Raw genomic sequence first — 17,097 nt, 5'->3', positions numbered from 1 at the left:
TTTACTGGTGAAGCCCTTTGAGACTGGATTTTGATTAGAGTTCAATTATTTTAAAGTTATGTGGCTATTAGGCTTTCTAATTCTTTATGGGTCAGTTTTGATGTATTTTTTTTCAGAAATGTTCTAGAAAACATTTCTGAAGTTTTTTGCATCAAGTTGTTTATAATGTCTTCTTAATGTTTATAGGATCCTGATATTTGCTATTTTTTCCTTTTTCAATTGATTAATTACTCCAGAATTGAATTTAAATTTATATATTCTTTTCTTCTAGAGACTTTTTTTTTCTGCGCTATATTACTATATCCAGTGTTTTCATTCCAGTTTGGAATTCTATTTGTTTCTTTCATTATTTCAGCCTGCAAAGAACCACCTATTGTAACTTACTATCAGTCTGACTCCTTCAAGACATAGTGCTTCATCAAATGTGTTGTTTAACTTACTATTAGCCAGTGAGATGTTTGATTTCTTAGCACCCAGGCTGGACAGACTTTGGGAGCTATCTCAGGTAGTGAGATATTGACAGGCCCTGGTAACTAACCATTCAACTTTGTTTCTATGAAGTGGAATCATACAGGATTTATATTTATGTGGCTGGCTCATTTTTAGTTAGCATATTATCCTCAAGGTTCATCCATGTCAGAGCATGAAATAATTTCCTTTTTTAAGGCTGAATAATCCATTTTATACATGTACCACATTTCATTTATACATTTATCTATCAGTAGATATTTGGGTTGCTTACACCCTTTGGCTGTTGTGAATAATGCTACAATGAACATGGATGTGCAACTATTACTTCAAGACCCTGTTTTTAATTTGTTTGGATATATACTGAGATGTAGAATTGCTGGATCATATGGTAGTTCTATATGTAAATTTTTAAAGTACTTTTATACTGTTACCCATAGCGATTGCACCATTTTATAATCTTACCAACAGTTCACAAAGGTTCCAATTTCTCCGTATACTCACTGCCACTTATTTTCTGTTTTTTTTTAATAGTTGCCATCCTAATGGGTGTGAAGTGATATCTGTTTGTAGTTTTTTTTTTTTTTTTGTGCGGTCGGGGAGCCTCTCACTGTTGTGGCCTCTCCCGTTGCGGAGCACAGGCTCCGGACGCGCAGGCTCAGCGGCCATGGCTCACGGGCCCAGCCGCTCCGCGGCATGTGGGATCTTCCCGGACACGGGCACGAACCTGTGTCCCCTGCATCGGCAGGCGGACTCTCAGACACTGCGCCACCAGGGAAGCCTCCTGTTTGTAGTTTTGATTTGCATTTCTCTAATGATAAGTGATGTTGAGCATCTTTTTTTATATGCTTGATGTCCATTTTTATATTCTCTTTGGTAAAATGTCTATTCAAGTCCTTTTGCCATTTAAGAAATCAGGTTATTTTTATTGAGTCGTAAGAGTTTTTATATATATATATATATATATATTCTGTATATTACCTGCATAACTCCTTATCAGATATGATTTGCAAATATCTTCTCCCATTCAATAGGTTGCATTTTCACTCTGTGGATTGTGTTCTTTAATGCACATACATTTTTAAGTTTGTAGTCATATTTGTCTATTTTTTGCATTTATTGCCTGTGCTTTGGTGTCACATCCAAATCATCATTGCCAAACCCACTGTCATGAAGCTTTTCCTCTGTTTTCTTTTAGGAGTTTCAAAGTTTTAGGTCTTTCTTTTAGATCTTAATCCATTTTGAGTTATTATTATTTTTTTTTTTTGCTATACACGGGGCTCTCACTGTTGTGGCCTCTCCCGTTGAGGAGCACAGGCTCCAGACGCACAGGCTCAGCGGCCATGGCTCACGGGCCCAGCCGCTCCGTGGCATGTGAGATCTTCCCGGACCGGGGCACAAACCCGTGTCCCCTGCATCGGCAGGCGGACTCTCAACCACTGTGCCACCAGGGAAGCCCTTGAGTTAATTTTTATATATGTTGTAAGATAAGATCCAGTTTCATTCTTCTACATGGAGATATCTAGTTTTCCCAACACCATTCGTTGAGGAGCCTGTTCTTTCCCCATGGAGTGTCCTTGGCACCCTTGTCAAAGATCATTTGACCATATATGTGAGGGTTTACTTCTTGGTTCTTTATTCTGTTCCATTTGTCTCTATGCTGGTCATGCTATGGACATTCTTTAAAAAATTTTTTTTTTTTATTTTTGCGGTACGCGGGCCTCTCACTGTTGTGGCCTCTCCTGTTGTGGAGCACAGGCTCTGGATGTGCAGGCCCAGTAGCCATGGCCCACGGGCCCAGCCGCTCCGTGGCATGTGGGATCCTCCCAGACCGGGGCACGAACCTGTGTCCCCTGCATCGGCAGGCGGACTCCCAACCACTGTGCCACCAGGGAAGCCCCTATGGACATTCTTATACAAGTGTTTTGTGGACATATATTTTCCCTCTCTTAGGTATGTATCTAGGATTGTAATTGCAGGGCCGTGGGGTACATGTGTAACTTAACTTAGAAATTGCCAGATAGTTTTCCAAAGTGGCTGTACCAACATGTGGTATTATCAGTCTTTTAAGTTTTAGCCGTTTTGGTAAGGTTGAGTCACTTTTTTGTCTTTTGGTTGAATTGCTATTTAAGAACAAATTTGAGATAACTTTAAGTGCTTCAACATGTGTTCATTTATTTTTTTCTCTTCCCACGAGAGTGTAAGCCTTATTATATGCTGTTTGCTCCTCAGTTTCTAAATGTTTGCTGACATAGAGTAGGTAGTCAATGAAAGTTTATTTTGAATGAATGAAGTGGATGAAAAAATAAATCAAAATGTGAATATTTAGCTTCTTTCTGATAAATCTGAGATTTGTATTCATCAGATATATCTGGGATCTTCTCCAGGGTCTAATAATTAGTCATGGATATTTTGGTGGTTGAATCACCCTAGGAAAAATATGGCAGGACAAAGTTTTAGGAATGTATATTCAGTTTGCCAGATTCCCACAATCTCCCACTGAGATAAATTTTAAAACTTAAGAGCATAGTAACATTAAAAGGCAGGATGGTTTTAAGAATTAGAAAAAGTAGTTCATCTGTGGAAACATTGTTCAAGGACTTTTTCTTTTTTTACAACCATAGGATTGCTGCTAATTTTAAGTGAAATGAATTATTTCTGTAATATAGTTTTATATTCTGTCTAATTCTTATAGTACAACTAAATCTTAATTGTTGTGGTATTGATGATTTGCCTTATGAGCTATTCAGGACCTTTTATTTCTTCTTACCTGATGTCTTTGGTCCACTTTTCTGTTCTAAATAGTTTCACTAAACAATTATAAGAGAAAAATAAGAAAGAGAGTAGAGGAATAAATTTAAAGAGAAAGAAAGAGGACAAACACTTATGCTGCCTATGAATTTTTTTCCATTAGCACTAATAAGAATTTAGAAGTGACTTTTATAAATGCATAGGGCTTCAAGTAGTTGCCATAATAATCCCTAAGGTTTCAGCAGTTTTAACACTGTATTTATATATAAACAAATGTAATCAAAATAATCAGGTATTTCATATAATCAAGTATTATACAATTTATATCAACCTTTGACTTCCTGGGTTTGAAAAGCCATCTATTGTTATATGGGTTCATTTTCTGTTGGTGCTCTTCACATGCTGTATAACAAAAAATATGTTTCTTTTCTGTATTTTATGAAGTTTCATCCTACAAAATATTTCTCTGTAATGAGATTAGATGCAATCAGTGGCTTGAGGACCCAATTTACCTACTGAAAAAAACACAAGTTCTCCTTGATTTGTTTTTATTTTCTGCCCCGTGGTTAATATATGTTTTGAATAGTCATAGCTGTTAAAATAAGACTTACATACAGTTTTGTTAGTGCAGTCTATGAAAATGTGAACATTATATTACGAGTAGTAATGCTTATGATAATATGGTATAACACTTTAAAATAATTTCTTTTTGTCCTTTTATTTCATATTGGAAGCAGGTGTGTAAGTATTCAATATTTTTGGTTATTCTATTCTGTGCAGTATTTTGAGTCACCTCCAACTTAATGACTCCACATTATTGTATTCTTCCCCCACCAGAAAGTCAAATAAAGAAAACCACTTTACCCTTTCATAACTACAGCGACATGAATGAAGATCTTAATATAAAGGAGGAAATAGTTTTAGGAGACTCTTCAAAAAATATATCATTGAAAGATGAAAGAAGTCAATTACATTCCAGGAAAAAACGTTTTTTATCATATCCAAGATACGTGGAAATTATGGTTACAGCTGATGCTAAAATGGTTCATCATCATGGACAGAATTTGCAGCACTACGTACTAACTCTAATGTCAATTGTAAGTAAACTTAACGGGTCCTTTGTATTTCCTAAAATGTTTAACATAATATTTTTTCACATTTAATTAAAATGTTTTCACAAACTTTAGATGTAAGCAAATTGTCTATATTTAAGCCAAAAATATTTCATTGAAATTTAGTTTAAATAGATGTATATAGCAAGTATCCCATTCTCTTACTTGGACAGTTTTCTAAAAAATCTAAAATCTTTGAAACAAGCCACTTACAGAAATTGCTTGAATATTTACTTCATCACATGAATGGCTTCTGCCCCCTAGTGACAGGGAAGATCTTAGTAGAATTGATCTTTTGCCCTTTGAATCTGAATTTTTAAACCTTATCTTATTTCTGCACAGAAGGAGGGGATACTAATTTTACTACTACTGCATTTGCCAAATCAAATTGGGACACATGATATTTTAAGTTATAAAAGTATTATGGCAATAAAAGGATAACCTATTACTAATAGATCTGCTTTAGCAAATTTGGGGTGTAAGATCACAGTAGCTATAAGAGCTTTTGAGCTGATGTTAATATCTCTTTGAGCAATGGTGGTGCCAGTATCGTTAGAATAGAATCCTAGTGCCAGTAAAGAACACCGGTTCTGTGTTAGTGGTAGCACTCTATGTCCTATATACATACACGTATATAGGCACCCATATACATATATACACACATATACCTACTGTCTGGGACATTGCTGGATTAAGTCCTGCTGTTTTGAAGTAATTACTAAAAGTACCTCTTTCATTCTTAGGAGTATCTTGGTTTAGTTGATGAATTATATGGTCCCCTATTTATACTCATCCAGTATATTGGAACATATCTCATGGCTAGAAGTATCTCTATTCACAGGTAGGGAATTCAGGCCTACTTGGTGGAAAAAACTTGACCAGGACACATATATAGGCTATTATAAATTTCCTTTAACAAGAACTCGCCAGTTAAGTTCATTGTGACTTAAAGATCCTAAGACTTTGTTTTTTTCCTTACGTATAACATTTTATCTTAAATTCTTACAAGTGCTAAGAATACATGATCTCTGCTGCCTAAACACAGTATCTGGTATGAAATGGGCACTCATTAGTTAGTTAAAGAATGAGTAAATAAGTGATTAAAGTGATACTTTTTTTGGAATAAATGACATTGTAACAGACAAAAACCAGAGATGATCCAAAATGATTTTCCTAAATTTGTACAGTATAGATGTCTTTTGTTTACTTGAGTTGAATTTTTAAAATGACAACAGAGCTATACATACAGATTTATTCTGATGACTTTTTAACTTCCGAATCTGAAGTAGTTATCTAGATGTATAATTATCTAGATATGGGTGTGGCATGCTCATTATGAAGGGATTCTAATGAGAACATTGACATGGAGGATGTTGATTGATATGTAGGAAATTATATCAATTATATGGAACAGTGTGGGATAAGCTTGGCAATTTTAAATGGTTAAAGGAGATACTCATTAAGAAAACTGGGGAGGGGATAGAGATACTGAAGGAAAATATTAGATTTTATAAATGCAACAGGTTTTGTAGCATGTTAAATGACAACTCCCATATCAGTGCTTTGGAAGTAATGACTAGAAGAAGTCAAGGAACACAAGAACAATTTTCAAATAGCTCTCAAATACAGTTTTGGTGATGATGCCATCCTCTGAAAAGTTTTGTCATCTGTATTTTACATAAAAATCAATGTAATCACTGTTTAGAAGATATTGTGATGTACCTTGTGTCCATGGGAGTTTTAAAGCCAGAGTTCATCAAGGACAAAGCCGACATTCTGACTTCATGGAAAGTAAATCTGCTTCTGAGATTGCTTGAAACAGAAGACCAGTGCATGCACATACCATTTCCTAAATTTTTAGTCCCACTAGGAGAGCCAATTTCAGTTTAGACGAGATGTTTGTAGATGTAGTCAGTTGGTTTGTGTTAAGCTTTCTTTCACAGGGAGATACTGCCACAGGTTGAGGAATAGGGGAACATTCCAAATACAGATGGGGCAGGAGGAAAAATTCAGGAGGGTAAATCTCTCTTTTGAGGTAGTCTTGGTTTTATACATAACTTTCTTTCCTCCTCAGAGGCCGAATTTCAGATGACTTCAAATTACCTGGGGATTTTGCTCTCTTTATTCTTTTTCTCTTTTGTTGAATGTTTAGATAAGGATGCAGGAAAGTCAGCAGACTTTATGGTTCTGGACAGTTATTGTTATTTTATTAGTGAAAAAAAGAGGTCATAGCTATATTTGTAGATGTAAACCATGTTAAAGGTGAATAGAAACTTGGAGAAAGAGTTGACAGACTCTTGTTTTGCCTGGGACTTTCTTAGTTTTAATATTAAAAGTCTCATGTCTCTGGAAATCCCTTAGTCCTGAGCAAACTGGGACAGTTGGTCACACTACATAGAGATAGTCAAATCTAATCCAATTTGTTTTATCTCCACTTGTGAAGTCCATTTCCAAAATTGCTCTAAAGAAGTAAGAGAAATACTATCTCCACATAAATGTCCCCAGATGTTTCCAGTTGAAGAAGAAGGCATTCAAGTTTTGCATACTTTGTCCTAATTTTTTTTTTTTTTTTGCGGTACGCGGGCCTCTCACTGTTGTGGCCTCTCCCGTTGCGGAGCACAGGCTCTGGACACGCAGGCTCAGCGGCCATGGCTCACGGGCCCAGCCGCTCCGTGGCATGTGGGATCTTCTCGGACCGGGGCACAAACCCGTGTCCCCTGCATTGGCAGGCGGACTCTCATTACTGCGCCACCAGGGAAGCCCTTTGTCCTAATTTTTAAAAAGGCATTAACTGCATTTCAAGCACACACTCGAGATATTGGTAATGTTTTGTGGTCATAGTAATTTAGGAAAAAGACATGAATATGTGATTTGGACTTGGAATATGATTGAGAGCCATTTAAAGAAAAGTTCAAAGTGATGAAAGAGTTTCTGTGTTGAGCTCCAGATATAGTGGGGGAAACTGCTGAATGCTTTCAGCATTGAGCAGATCGATTATATATATAATTTAGAAAGAGGATTATCTACACTTACTCATCCTGTACAAAGTAAACAGTGATGCTCTCTTCTCAAACTTTTCCTTTGCTTTCAACAGTTTAAAAACATCTGAGTGCAGTGATATAGAAATAATTTGTGTTATTTAATTCACCTTTTAGAGTGCTTTACTCATGTTGCAAAAATAGCTTAGTGATCTCTATTCAAAGAGTTTCTGGAAATAACATTAAATTAGCTGGGAAGAGCACATATGTGGTGTATAGTATATCTAATGAAAAAAGTGTGTGTTAAATGAGCAAAGATGTTCAATTATTTGCTATTCCAAAAATTTTATCCTTAGAGAATTTAGGTGACATGATCAGGTTAAAATGTAATTTTACATGCATTATTATTTTTTCAACAGATTTATTTTGATATGCAATGACTTACTGTTTAATTAATCTTGGAAATACTGTGTCAGAAAACTCCACATTCCTTTGGGTTTACAAAGGTTTGACTTGATGCTATTCACCTTGCTACAGATTTAATAATGTAAATTTCAAGAGCATCATTTGATTCTCAGGAATTAGCCCTATTTATTAAAACACAGTTGCCATTAGAGACACTTATCAACTAGAAAGCCTAACCTACATTACACTGACTTAATATCATTGCTTTCAGTTCTTTGAGTTGCTTTTACTGATGTTATTTAGGATGGGGAAAATTTTCGAACACACTAAAATAAAAACTAATTATTTACTTTCGTACTTTATGTTCAACCATTTATGTTACCTTTCCCTTCAACTCAGTGCTCTACCTGTTCTTAATTCTTTGCACATATTTACTTTGTGCATATGCAGAATGTCATTTTCTAACTTAAAAACGAAAACATCTTTCTGATAAGAGTAATGGTCTCTGTAAGCAAAATGTGTTCACTTTGTTAAAATCAGTTCTTTACAGATGACTTTGAAGGTGAAGGTGGTCAGAGGGTACAAATATACAGTTATAAGATAAATTACTCCTGGGGATGTAATGTACAGCATGGTGACTACAGTTAACAATGCTGTATTGTATATGGAAAGTTACTAAGAGAGTAGATCTGAAAAGTTCTTATCATAACAAAAAAAATTTCAACTATGTATGGTGATAGATGTTAACCAAACTTATTGTAGTGGTTATTTTGCAATATGTACATATATCAAATCATTGTACACCTAAAACTAATACAATGATATATTTCAATTATCTTAATTTTAAAAAATGGCTAAAATAATAAAGAAGGTGGTCTCTAAACATGCCATGTATGAACATTTGCTGAAGCATTATTTGGAAATTATTTCAGAATAGTTGGTCAGTTACTAGCAACATAATTTGTTTCATGCTTTGTATGAACTTTATTTTGCCTAGGATTTTCTTAAACTATTTAAACAATTCATACCATTTCTTTTCCTTTTGCTAATTATCTATGAATTAATGTTTATTATTTTATGAGACCTACTATAAAGCAATATGAATTCTATATGCCAGGGAAACAAATACTTAAAGAATAAAAGATTGGGGAATTGGTTCAAGATGGAAGAGTAGAAGGACATGCACTCACTCCCTCTTGTGGGAGCACCAGAATCACAACTAACTGCTGAACAATCATCGACAGGAAGACACTGGAACTCACCAAAAAAGATACCCCACATCCAAAGACAAAGGAGAAGCCACAATGAGATGGTAAGAGGGGCACAATCAAAATAAAACTTCTGGGTGGGTGACTGACAAACTGGAGAACACTTAATACCACAGAAGTCCACCAACTGGAGTGAAGGCTCTGAGCCCCATGTCAGGCTTCCCAACCTGGGGGTCTGGAAATGGGAGAAGAATTCCTAGAGAATCAGACTTTGAAGGCTAGCAGGATTTGATTGCAGGACTTCGACAGGACTCGGGGGAACAGAGGCTCCACTCTTGGAGGGCACACACAAAGTAGTGTGAGCATCAGGACCCAGGGGAAGGAGCAGTGACCCCATAGGAGACTGAACAAGACGTACCTGCTAGTGTTGGAGGGTCTCCTGCAGAGGCGTGGGGGTGGCTGTGGCTCACTGTGAGAAAAAGGACACTGGCAGCAGAAGTTCTGGGAAGTACTCCTTGGCATGAACCCTCCCAGGGTCCACCATTAGCCCCACCAAAGAGCCCGGAAGGCTCCAGTGTTGAGTTTCCTCAGGCCAAACCAACAGGGAGGGAACCCAGCCCCACCCATCAGCAGACAAGCAGATTAAACTTTTACTGAGCTCTGCCCACCAGAGAAACAGACAGCTCCACCCACCACCAGTCCCTCCCATCAGGAAACTTGCACAAGCCTCTTAGATAGCTTCATCTACCAGAGGGCAGACAGCAGAAGCAAGAAGAACTACAATCCGGCAACCTCTGGAACAAAAACCACATTCACTAAAAGATAGACAACATGAAAAGGCAGAGGACTATGTACAAGACAAAGCAACGAGATAAAACCCCAGAAAAACAACTAAATCAAGGGGAGATAGGCAACCTTTCAGAAAAAGAATTCAGAATAATGATAGTGAAGATGATCCAGGACCTCGGAAAAAGAATGGAGGTAAAGATTGAGAAGATGCAAGAAATGTTTAACAGACACCTACAAGAATTAAAGAACAAACAAACAGAGATGAACAATAAAATAACTGAAATGAAAACTACACTAGAGGGAATCAATAGCAGAATAACTGAGGCAGAAGAATGGAGAAGTGACCTGAAAGGCAAAATGGTGGAATTCACTGCCACAGAACAGAATAAGGAAAAAAGAATGAAAAGAAATGAAGACAGCCTAAGAGACCTTTGGGACAACATTAAACTCAACAACATTCGCATTATAGGGGTTCCAGAAGGAGAAGAGAGAGAGAAAGGGCCTGAGCAAATATTTGAAGAGATTATAGTCGAAAACTTCCCTAAAATGGGAAAGGAAATAGACACTGAAGTCCAGAAAGTGCAGAGAGTCCCAGGCAGGGTAAACCCAAGGAGAAACACATGGAGACACATAGTAATCAAATTGACAAAAATTAAAGACAAAGAAAAATTATTCAAAGCAACAAGGGAAAAATGACAAATAACATACAAGGGAACCCCTATAAAATTAACAGCTGATTTCTCAGCAGAAACTCTACAAACCAGAAGGGAGTGGCATGATATATTTAAAATGATGAAAGGGAAGAACCTACAACCAAGGTTAATCTACCTGGCAAGGACCTCATTCAGTTTCGACAGAGAAATAAAAAGCTTTACAGACAAGCAAAACCTAAGAGAATTCAGCACCACCAAACCAGCTCTACAACAAACACTAAAGGAACTTCTCTAAGTGGGAAACACAAGAGAAGAAAAGGACCTGCAAGAACAAACCCATAACAGTTAAGAAAATGGTCATAGGAACATACATGTCGATAATTACCTTAAGCGTGAATTGATTAAATGCTTCAACCAAAAGACACAGTCTCGCTGAATGGATACAAAAACAAGACCCACATATATGCTGTCTACAAGAGACCCACTTTAGACCTAGGGACGCATACAGACTGAAAGTGAGGGGATGGAAAAAAAAATTCCATGCAAATGGAAATCAAAAGAAAGCTGGAGTAGCAATACTCATATCAGATAAAATCAAGTTTAAAATAAAGAATGTTACAGGAGACAAGGAAGGACACTACATAATGATCAAGGGATCAATCCAAGAAGAAGATATAACAATGAGAAATATATATGCACCCAACATAGGAGCACTTCAATACATAAGGCAACTGCTAACAGCTATAAAAGAGGAAATCAACAGTAACACAATAATAGTGGGGGACTTTAACACGTCACTTACACCAATGGACAGATCATCCAAACAGAGAATTAATAAGGAAACACAAGCTTTAAATGACACAATAGATCAGCTAGATGTAATTGATATTTATAGGACATTCCATCCAAAAACAGCAGATTACACTTTCTTTTCAAGTGCACATGGAACATTCTCTAGGATAGATCACATCTTGGATCACAAATAAAACCTTAGTAAACTAAGAAAATTGAAATCATATCAAGCATCTTTTCTGACCACAGCACTATGAGATTAGAAATGAATTACAGGGAAAAAAACGTAAAAAACATAAAGACATGGAGGCTAAACAATATGTTACTAAATACCCAAGCTCACTGAAGAAATCAAAGAGGAAATCAGAAAATACCTGGAGACAAATTACAATGGAAACACGATGATCCAAAATCTATGGGATGCAGCAAAAACAGTTCTAAGAGGGAAGTTTATAGCAATACAAGCCTACCATAAGAAACAAGAAAAATCTCAAACAATCTAACCTTACACCTAAAGGAAATAGAGAAAGAAGAACAAACAAAACCCAAAATTAGCTGAAGGAAAGAAATCATAAAAATCAGAGCAGAAATAAATGAAATAGAAACAAAGAAAACAAAAGATCAATAAGACTAAAAGCTTGTTCTTTGAGAAGATAAACAAAATTGATAAACCATTAGCCAGACTCATCAAGAAAAAGAGGGAGAGGACTCAAATCAATAAAATTAGAAATGAAAAAGGAGAAGTTATAACAGAAACTGCAGTAATATGAACCATCCTGAGACTACTACAAGCAAATCTATGCCAATAAAATGGACAACCTAGAAGAAATGGACAAATTCTTACAGCAGTATAACCTTCCAAGACTGAACCAGGAAGAAATAGAAAATATGAACAGACCAATCACCAGTAATGAAATTGAAACTGTGATTAAAAATCTTCCAACAAACAAAAGTCAAGGACCAGTTGACTTCACAGGTGACTTCTATCAAACATTTAGAGAAGAGCAAACACCCATGCTTCTCGAACTCTTCCAAAAAATTGCAGAGGAAGGAACACTCCCAACTCATTCCGTGAGGCCACCATCACCCTGATACCAAAACCAGAGAAGGATACTACAAAAAAAGAAAATTACAGACCAATATCACTGATGAATATAGATGCAAAAATCCTCAACAAAGTACTAGGAGACAGAATGCAACAACACATTAAAAGGATCATACACCGTGATCAAGTGGGATTTATCCGAGGGATGCAAGGATTCTTCAATATACACAAATCAATCACTGTGATACACCATACTAACAAATTGAAGAATAAAACCATATGATCATCTCAATAGATGCAGAAAAAGCTTTTGACAAAATTCAACACCCATTTATGATAAAAACTCTCCAGAAAGTGGGCATAGAGGGAACCTACCTCAACATAATAAAGGCCATATATGACAAACCCACAGGAAATATCATTCTCAATGTTGAAAAACTGAAAGCATTTCCTCGAAGATCAGTAACAAGACAAAGGTACCCACTCTCACCACTCTTATTCAACGTAGTTTTGGAAGTTTTACCACGGCAATCAGAGAAGAAAAAGAAATAAAAGGAATACAAATGGGAAAAGAAGTAGTAAAACTGTCACTGTTTGCAGATGACATGATACTATACATAGAGAATCCTAAAGATGCCACCAGAAAACTCCTAGAGCTAATCAATGAATCTGGTAAAGTTGCAGGATACAAAATTAATGCACAGAAATCTCTTGCATTCCTATACAGAAATGGTGAAGAATCTGAAAGAGAAATTAAGGAAACACTCCCATTGACCATTGCAACAAACAGAACAAAATACCTAGGAATACATCTACCTAAGGAGACAAAAGGCCTGTATGCAGAAAACTATAAGACACTGCTGAAAGAAATTAAAGATGATACAAATAGATGGAGAGAAATACCGTGTTCTTGGATTGGAAGAATCAATATTGTGAAAATGACTATACTACCGAAAGCAATCCACAGATTCAATGCAATCCCTATCAAATTACCAATGGCAATTTTTACAGAACCAGAACAAAAAATCTTAAAATTTGTATGGAGACACAAAAGACCCCAAACAGCCAAAACAGTCTTGAGGGAAAAAAACGGAGCTGGCGGAATCAGACTCCCTGACTTCAGACTATACTACAAAGCTACAGTAATCAAGACAATATGGTAATGGCACAAAAACAGAAGTACAGATTAATGGAACAGGTTTGAAAGCCCAGAGATAAACCCACGCACCTGTGGTCAACTAATCTATAATAAAGCAGGCAAGGATGGAGAAATGACAGTCTCTTCAATAAGTGGTGCTGGGAAAACTGGACAGCTACATGTAAAAGAATGAAATTAGAACACTCCCTAACACCATACACAAAAATAAACTCAAAATGGATTAGAGACCTAAATGTAAGAGTGGAGAGTATAAAACTCTTAGAGGAAAACATAGGAAGGACACTCTTTGACATAAATCACAGCAAGATCCTTTTTTGATCCACCAACTAGAGTAATGGAAATAAAAGCAAAAATAAACAAATGGGATCTAATGATTCTTAAAAGCTTTTACAGGGCTCCCCTGGTGGAGCAGTGGTTGAGAGTCCGCCTGCCGATGCAGGGGACATGGGTTCGTGCCCCAGTCCGGGAAGATCCCACATGCCGCGGAGCAGCTGGGCCTGTGAGCCATGGCCGCTGAGCCTGCGCGTCCGGAGCCTGTGCTCTGCAGTGGGAGAGGCCGCAACAGTGAGAGGCCTGTGTACCACAAAATACAAACAAACAAAAAAAAACAAATAAAAAAATGGGCAGAAGACCTAAATAGACATTTCTCCAAAGAAGACATACAGATGGCCAAGAAGCACATGAAACCCTCTCAACATCACTAATTGTTAGAGAAATGCAAATCAAAACTACGGGGAGGTATCACCTCACACCAGTTAGAATGGACATCATCAGAAAATCTACAAACCACAAATGCTGGAGAGGGTGTGGAGAAAAGGGAACCCTCTTGCACTGTTGGTGAGAATGTAAATTGATACAGCCACTATAGAGAACAGTATGGAGGTTCCTTAAAAAACTAAAAATAGAATTATCATATGACACTGCACTCCCACTACTGGGCATATACCCAGAAAAAAACAATTCAAAAAGACACATGCACCCCAATGTTCATTGCAGCACTATTGACAATAGCCAGGTCATGGAAGGAACCTAAGTGTCCATCGACAGACGAATGGATAAAGAAGATGTGGTACATGTATACAATGGAATATTACTCATCCATAAAAAGGAATGAAACTGGGTCATTTGTAGAGATGTGGATGGATCTAGAGACTATCATACAGAGTGAAGTAAGTCAGAAAGAGAAAAACAAATATCGTATATTAACTCATATGTGGAACCTAGAAAAATGGTACAGATGAACCAGTTTGCAGGACAGAAATAGAGACACAGATGTAGAGAACAAACGTATGGACATTAAGGGGGAACAGTGGTGGTGGGAGTGGTGGTGGGATAAATTGGGAGGTTGGGATTGACAGATATACACTAATATGTATAAAATGGATAACTAATAAGAACTTGCTGTGTAAAAAAATAAATGAAAATTTTTAAAAAGATAAAAAAAAGAATAAAAGATTGAATACATTTTAACTGGATCAATAAAAGTTCTAATGTATAGCACTCTAAAGTGGAGTGATTACAGTAAAATTTAACAATATTCCATGGTTTTATAAAACAGAAGAGGTACCTTAGGAATCTAATCTAGCAGTTCCTACAGTGTAGTCTGGGATGGGATACTCGTCCTTCGGCATGTTCCATGAAGGGGAAAAGAGGACTTGGCCAAGTAGTTGTGTGAGATGCTGCATGTAATACCTCTCTTATAGATTTAATATTTATGCATATATGTTAGCCTATTCAAGACTCCATGAAGGCATCTGTTTAATTTTTTTACTCAACTTTTCTCAAACTGTGGAATGATTTTGTTCTTTAAAACCAATGTTCTCACACCCCTTCCCCAACAGCATCTGGTAAATACTAATCCAGCACACCAGGGCACTGTGACTGAGTGTGCTCAGTGCCTCAATGTAGTTGTGGTATTGAGACAAAAAGTAGATACGTCCATTTCTATAGTTAGACAACTGGCTTGTAACTGATAAGAGCTAGAACTAAAACCCACGTCTCCTGACTGTGTAGGACTTCTGAGGCCATGCTCAAGTGACTGTAGCAGGACAGTGTCAGGGGCTAGGGCATGAACCACATCAGGGTTCTGAAATAACTTTTGTATCAAGAACTAATTAGGAAATACTTAGGGTAGAATGCTGAAGCTCCATAAGATCAGATAAAGTAGTCAGAGCTGAAGCTAGACTGCCTTGGATGGAAATTGTTCTGTTGCTTACCAGCCACCTAACCTTGAGTGCGTTACTTAACTTCTCTGTACCTTAGTTTTCTCATCCGTAAAATGGATACAATAGTTTCTAGCTCATAGGATTTGTTGTGAGAATTACTAAATGAATTAATACATTTAAACTTAGATCACATCACAAACACAGTAAACATTCAATAAATATTATTTCTAGTTATGTATTTATGAGGAAGTAGCAAACATGGATACCCTACCATTATGGTGACCTAATATGGGGTGGTAGTTTTAGGAATAAGAGAAGCGTGTTGTGCATGCTAATTGGGAAAGCCTCCGAAGTAACAAGTGGGCCTTCTGGTCATTCATCTGCCTGATTCACAATTCAGCTTAATTGAATAGTTATTCAATAAAAGCACCTCTAAATATCCAAATATTGTAAAAGGTATGTATGTATAGAGTGTGAGCACATAGATTATAAAGATCAATACATAAAACAATAGGAGGTGCATCCAATTAAATGAGCAAAATGACCTTCTTTTTATTTGTTTTTTTTTTTGCGGTACGCGGGCCTCTCACTGTTATGGCCTCTCCCCCGTTGTGGAGCACAGGCTCTGGATGCGCAGGCTCAGTGGCCATGGCTCACGGGCCCAGCCACTCCGCGGCATGTGGGATCTTCCCAGACCGGGGCACAAACCCGTGTCCCCTGCATCGGCAGGCGGACTCTCAACCACTGCGCCACCAGGGAAGCCCAAGATGACCTTCTTGAGGACACATGCCATTTTGGGGTGTATATGAATAATTATTTAAACTGAACCATCTGTTTTTATACCTTTTACCCCTGGAAGACTGAATATTTTAAGAGTAGAGATGATGCTTCATTCATTTGTGTATTAGGCAAGCAACACAGTATTTGACAGGCAACAGATAATTCAATAAATATTGAAAGAAAGAATGAAACTGTGCTCTTGGATCCTTTGCTTTCAGTTTGCCATTCTATGATAACTATTGAAATTTGAAAAAAATGAACTAGAATTAGCATTATATATAACATATGCCTTTTCTTCTGAAAGTAGTAATAATAGGTATCATAGATCACTATGACCCAGGCCCTGATCTAAATGCTTTTTGTACACCATCTCATTTAATCCTTATAGCAGCTTGGTAAGTAGGTGTTATCAACAAGTGGAAGTTAGAATTTGAACCTGGGCCTGTTTAATTTGAAGGACTCTGCTTCATAACATTGCCCATCTTACATAATAATTTGAATTATCTTTTCCCTAATGTTACATTTTAAAGAAATTTTGTTGTAGTAATATATTTAAAAATGTACCGTCAGAACACTGGGAGGAATATGTTTCCAAATTCCAGCTGGTAGGTTGGTCACTTTTCAATAAAGGTGCCATGTCTGTTTCCTTCTGAAACAGAACATATTTGTGGTTATATATATTATAGCTAATATTACAATAGCCAGATTGTCATTTGTAGTCAACATAGTTCAGGCAATGAGTAGAGTAATTAGCCGTTTAGATACTTTACAGCGCCTAAGCTCTTTTCTCTG

At 36.9% G+C, this 17,097-nt stretch overlaps 1 protein-coding gene across 1 annotated transcript in view; it reads left to right on the top strand.

Annotated features, from left to right (window-relative positions):
• The first annotated feature begins 4,059 nt into the window (after window positions 1–4,059).
• The window catches only part of ADAMTS20 (ADAM metallopeptidase with thrombospondin type 1 motif 20), a 144,190-nt gene continuing 131,152 nt past the window's right edge, over window positions 4,060–17,097 (top strand). Inside the window, exon 1 of the mRNA XM_007471614.1 lies at window positions 4,060–4,316. Coding sequence (XP_007471676.1) covers window positions 4,104–4,316 — 213 coding nt within the window. The 5' untranslated portion in view covers window positions 4,060–4,103. The remainder of the gene's footprint in view (window positions 4,317–17,097) is intronic.

Source organism: Lipotes vexillifer, unplaced genomic scaffold (genome assembly GCF_000442215.2).
Source record: "Lipotes vexillifer unplaced genomic scaffold, Lipotes_vexillifer_v1.1 scaffold964, whole genome shotgun sequence".
NCBI classification, from domain to species: Eukaryota; Metazoa; Chordata; class Mammalia; order Artiodactyla; family Lipotidae; genus Lipotes; species Lipotes vexillifer.
The sequence above is the reverse complement of the archived record's forward strand: the minus strand, read 5'-3'. Positions and strand labels throughout refer to the sequence as shown.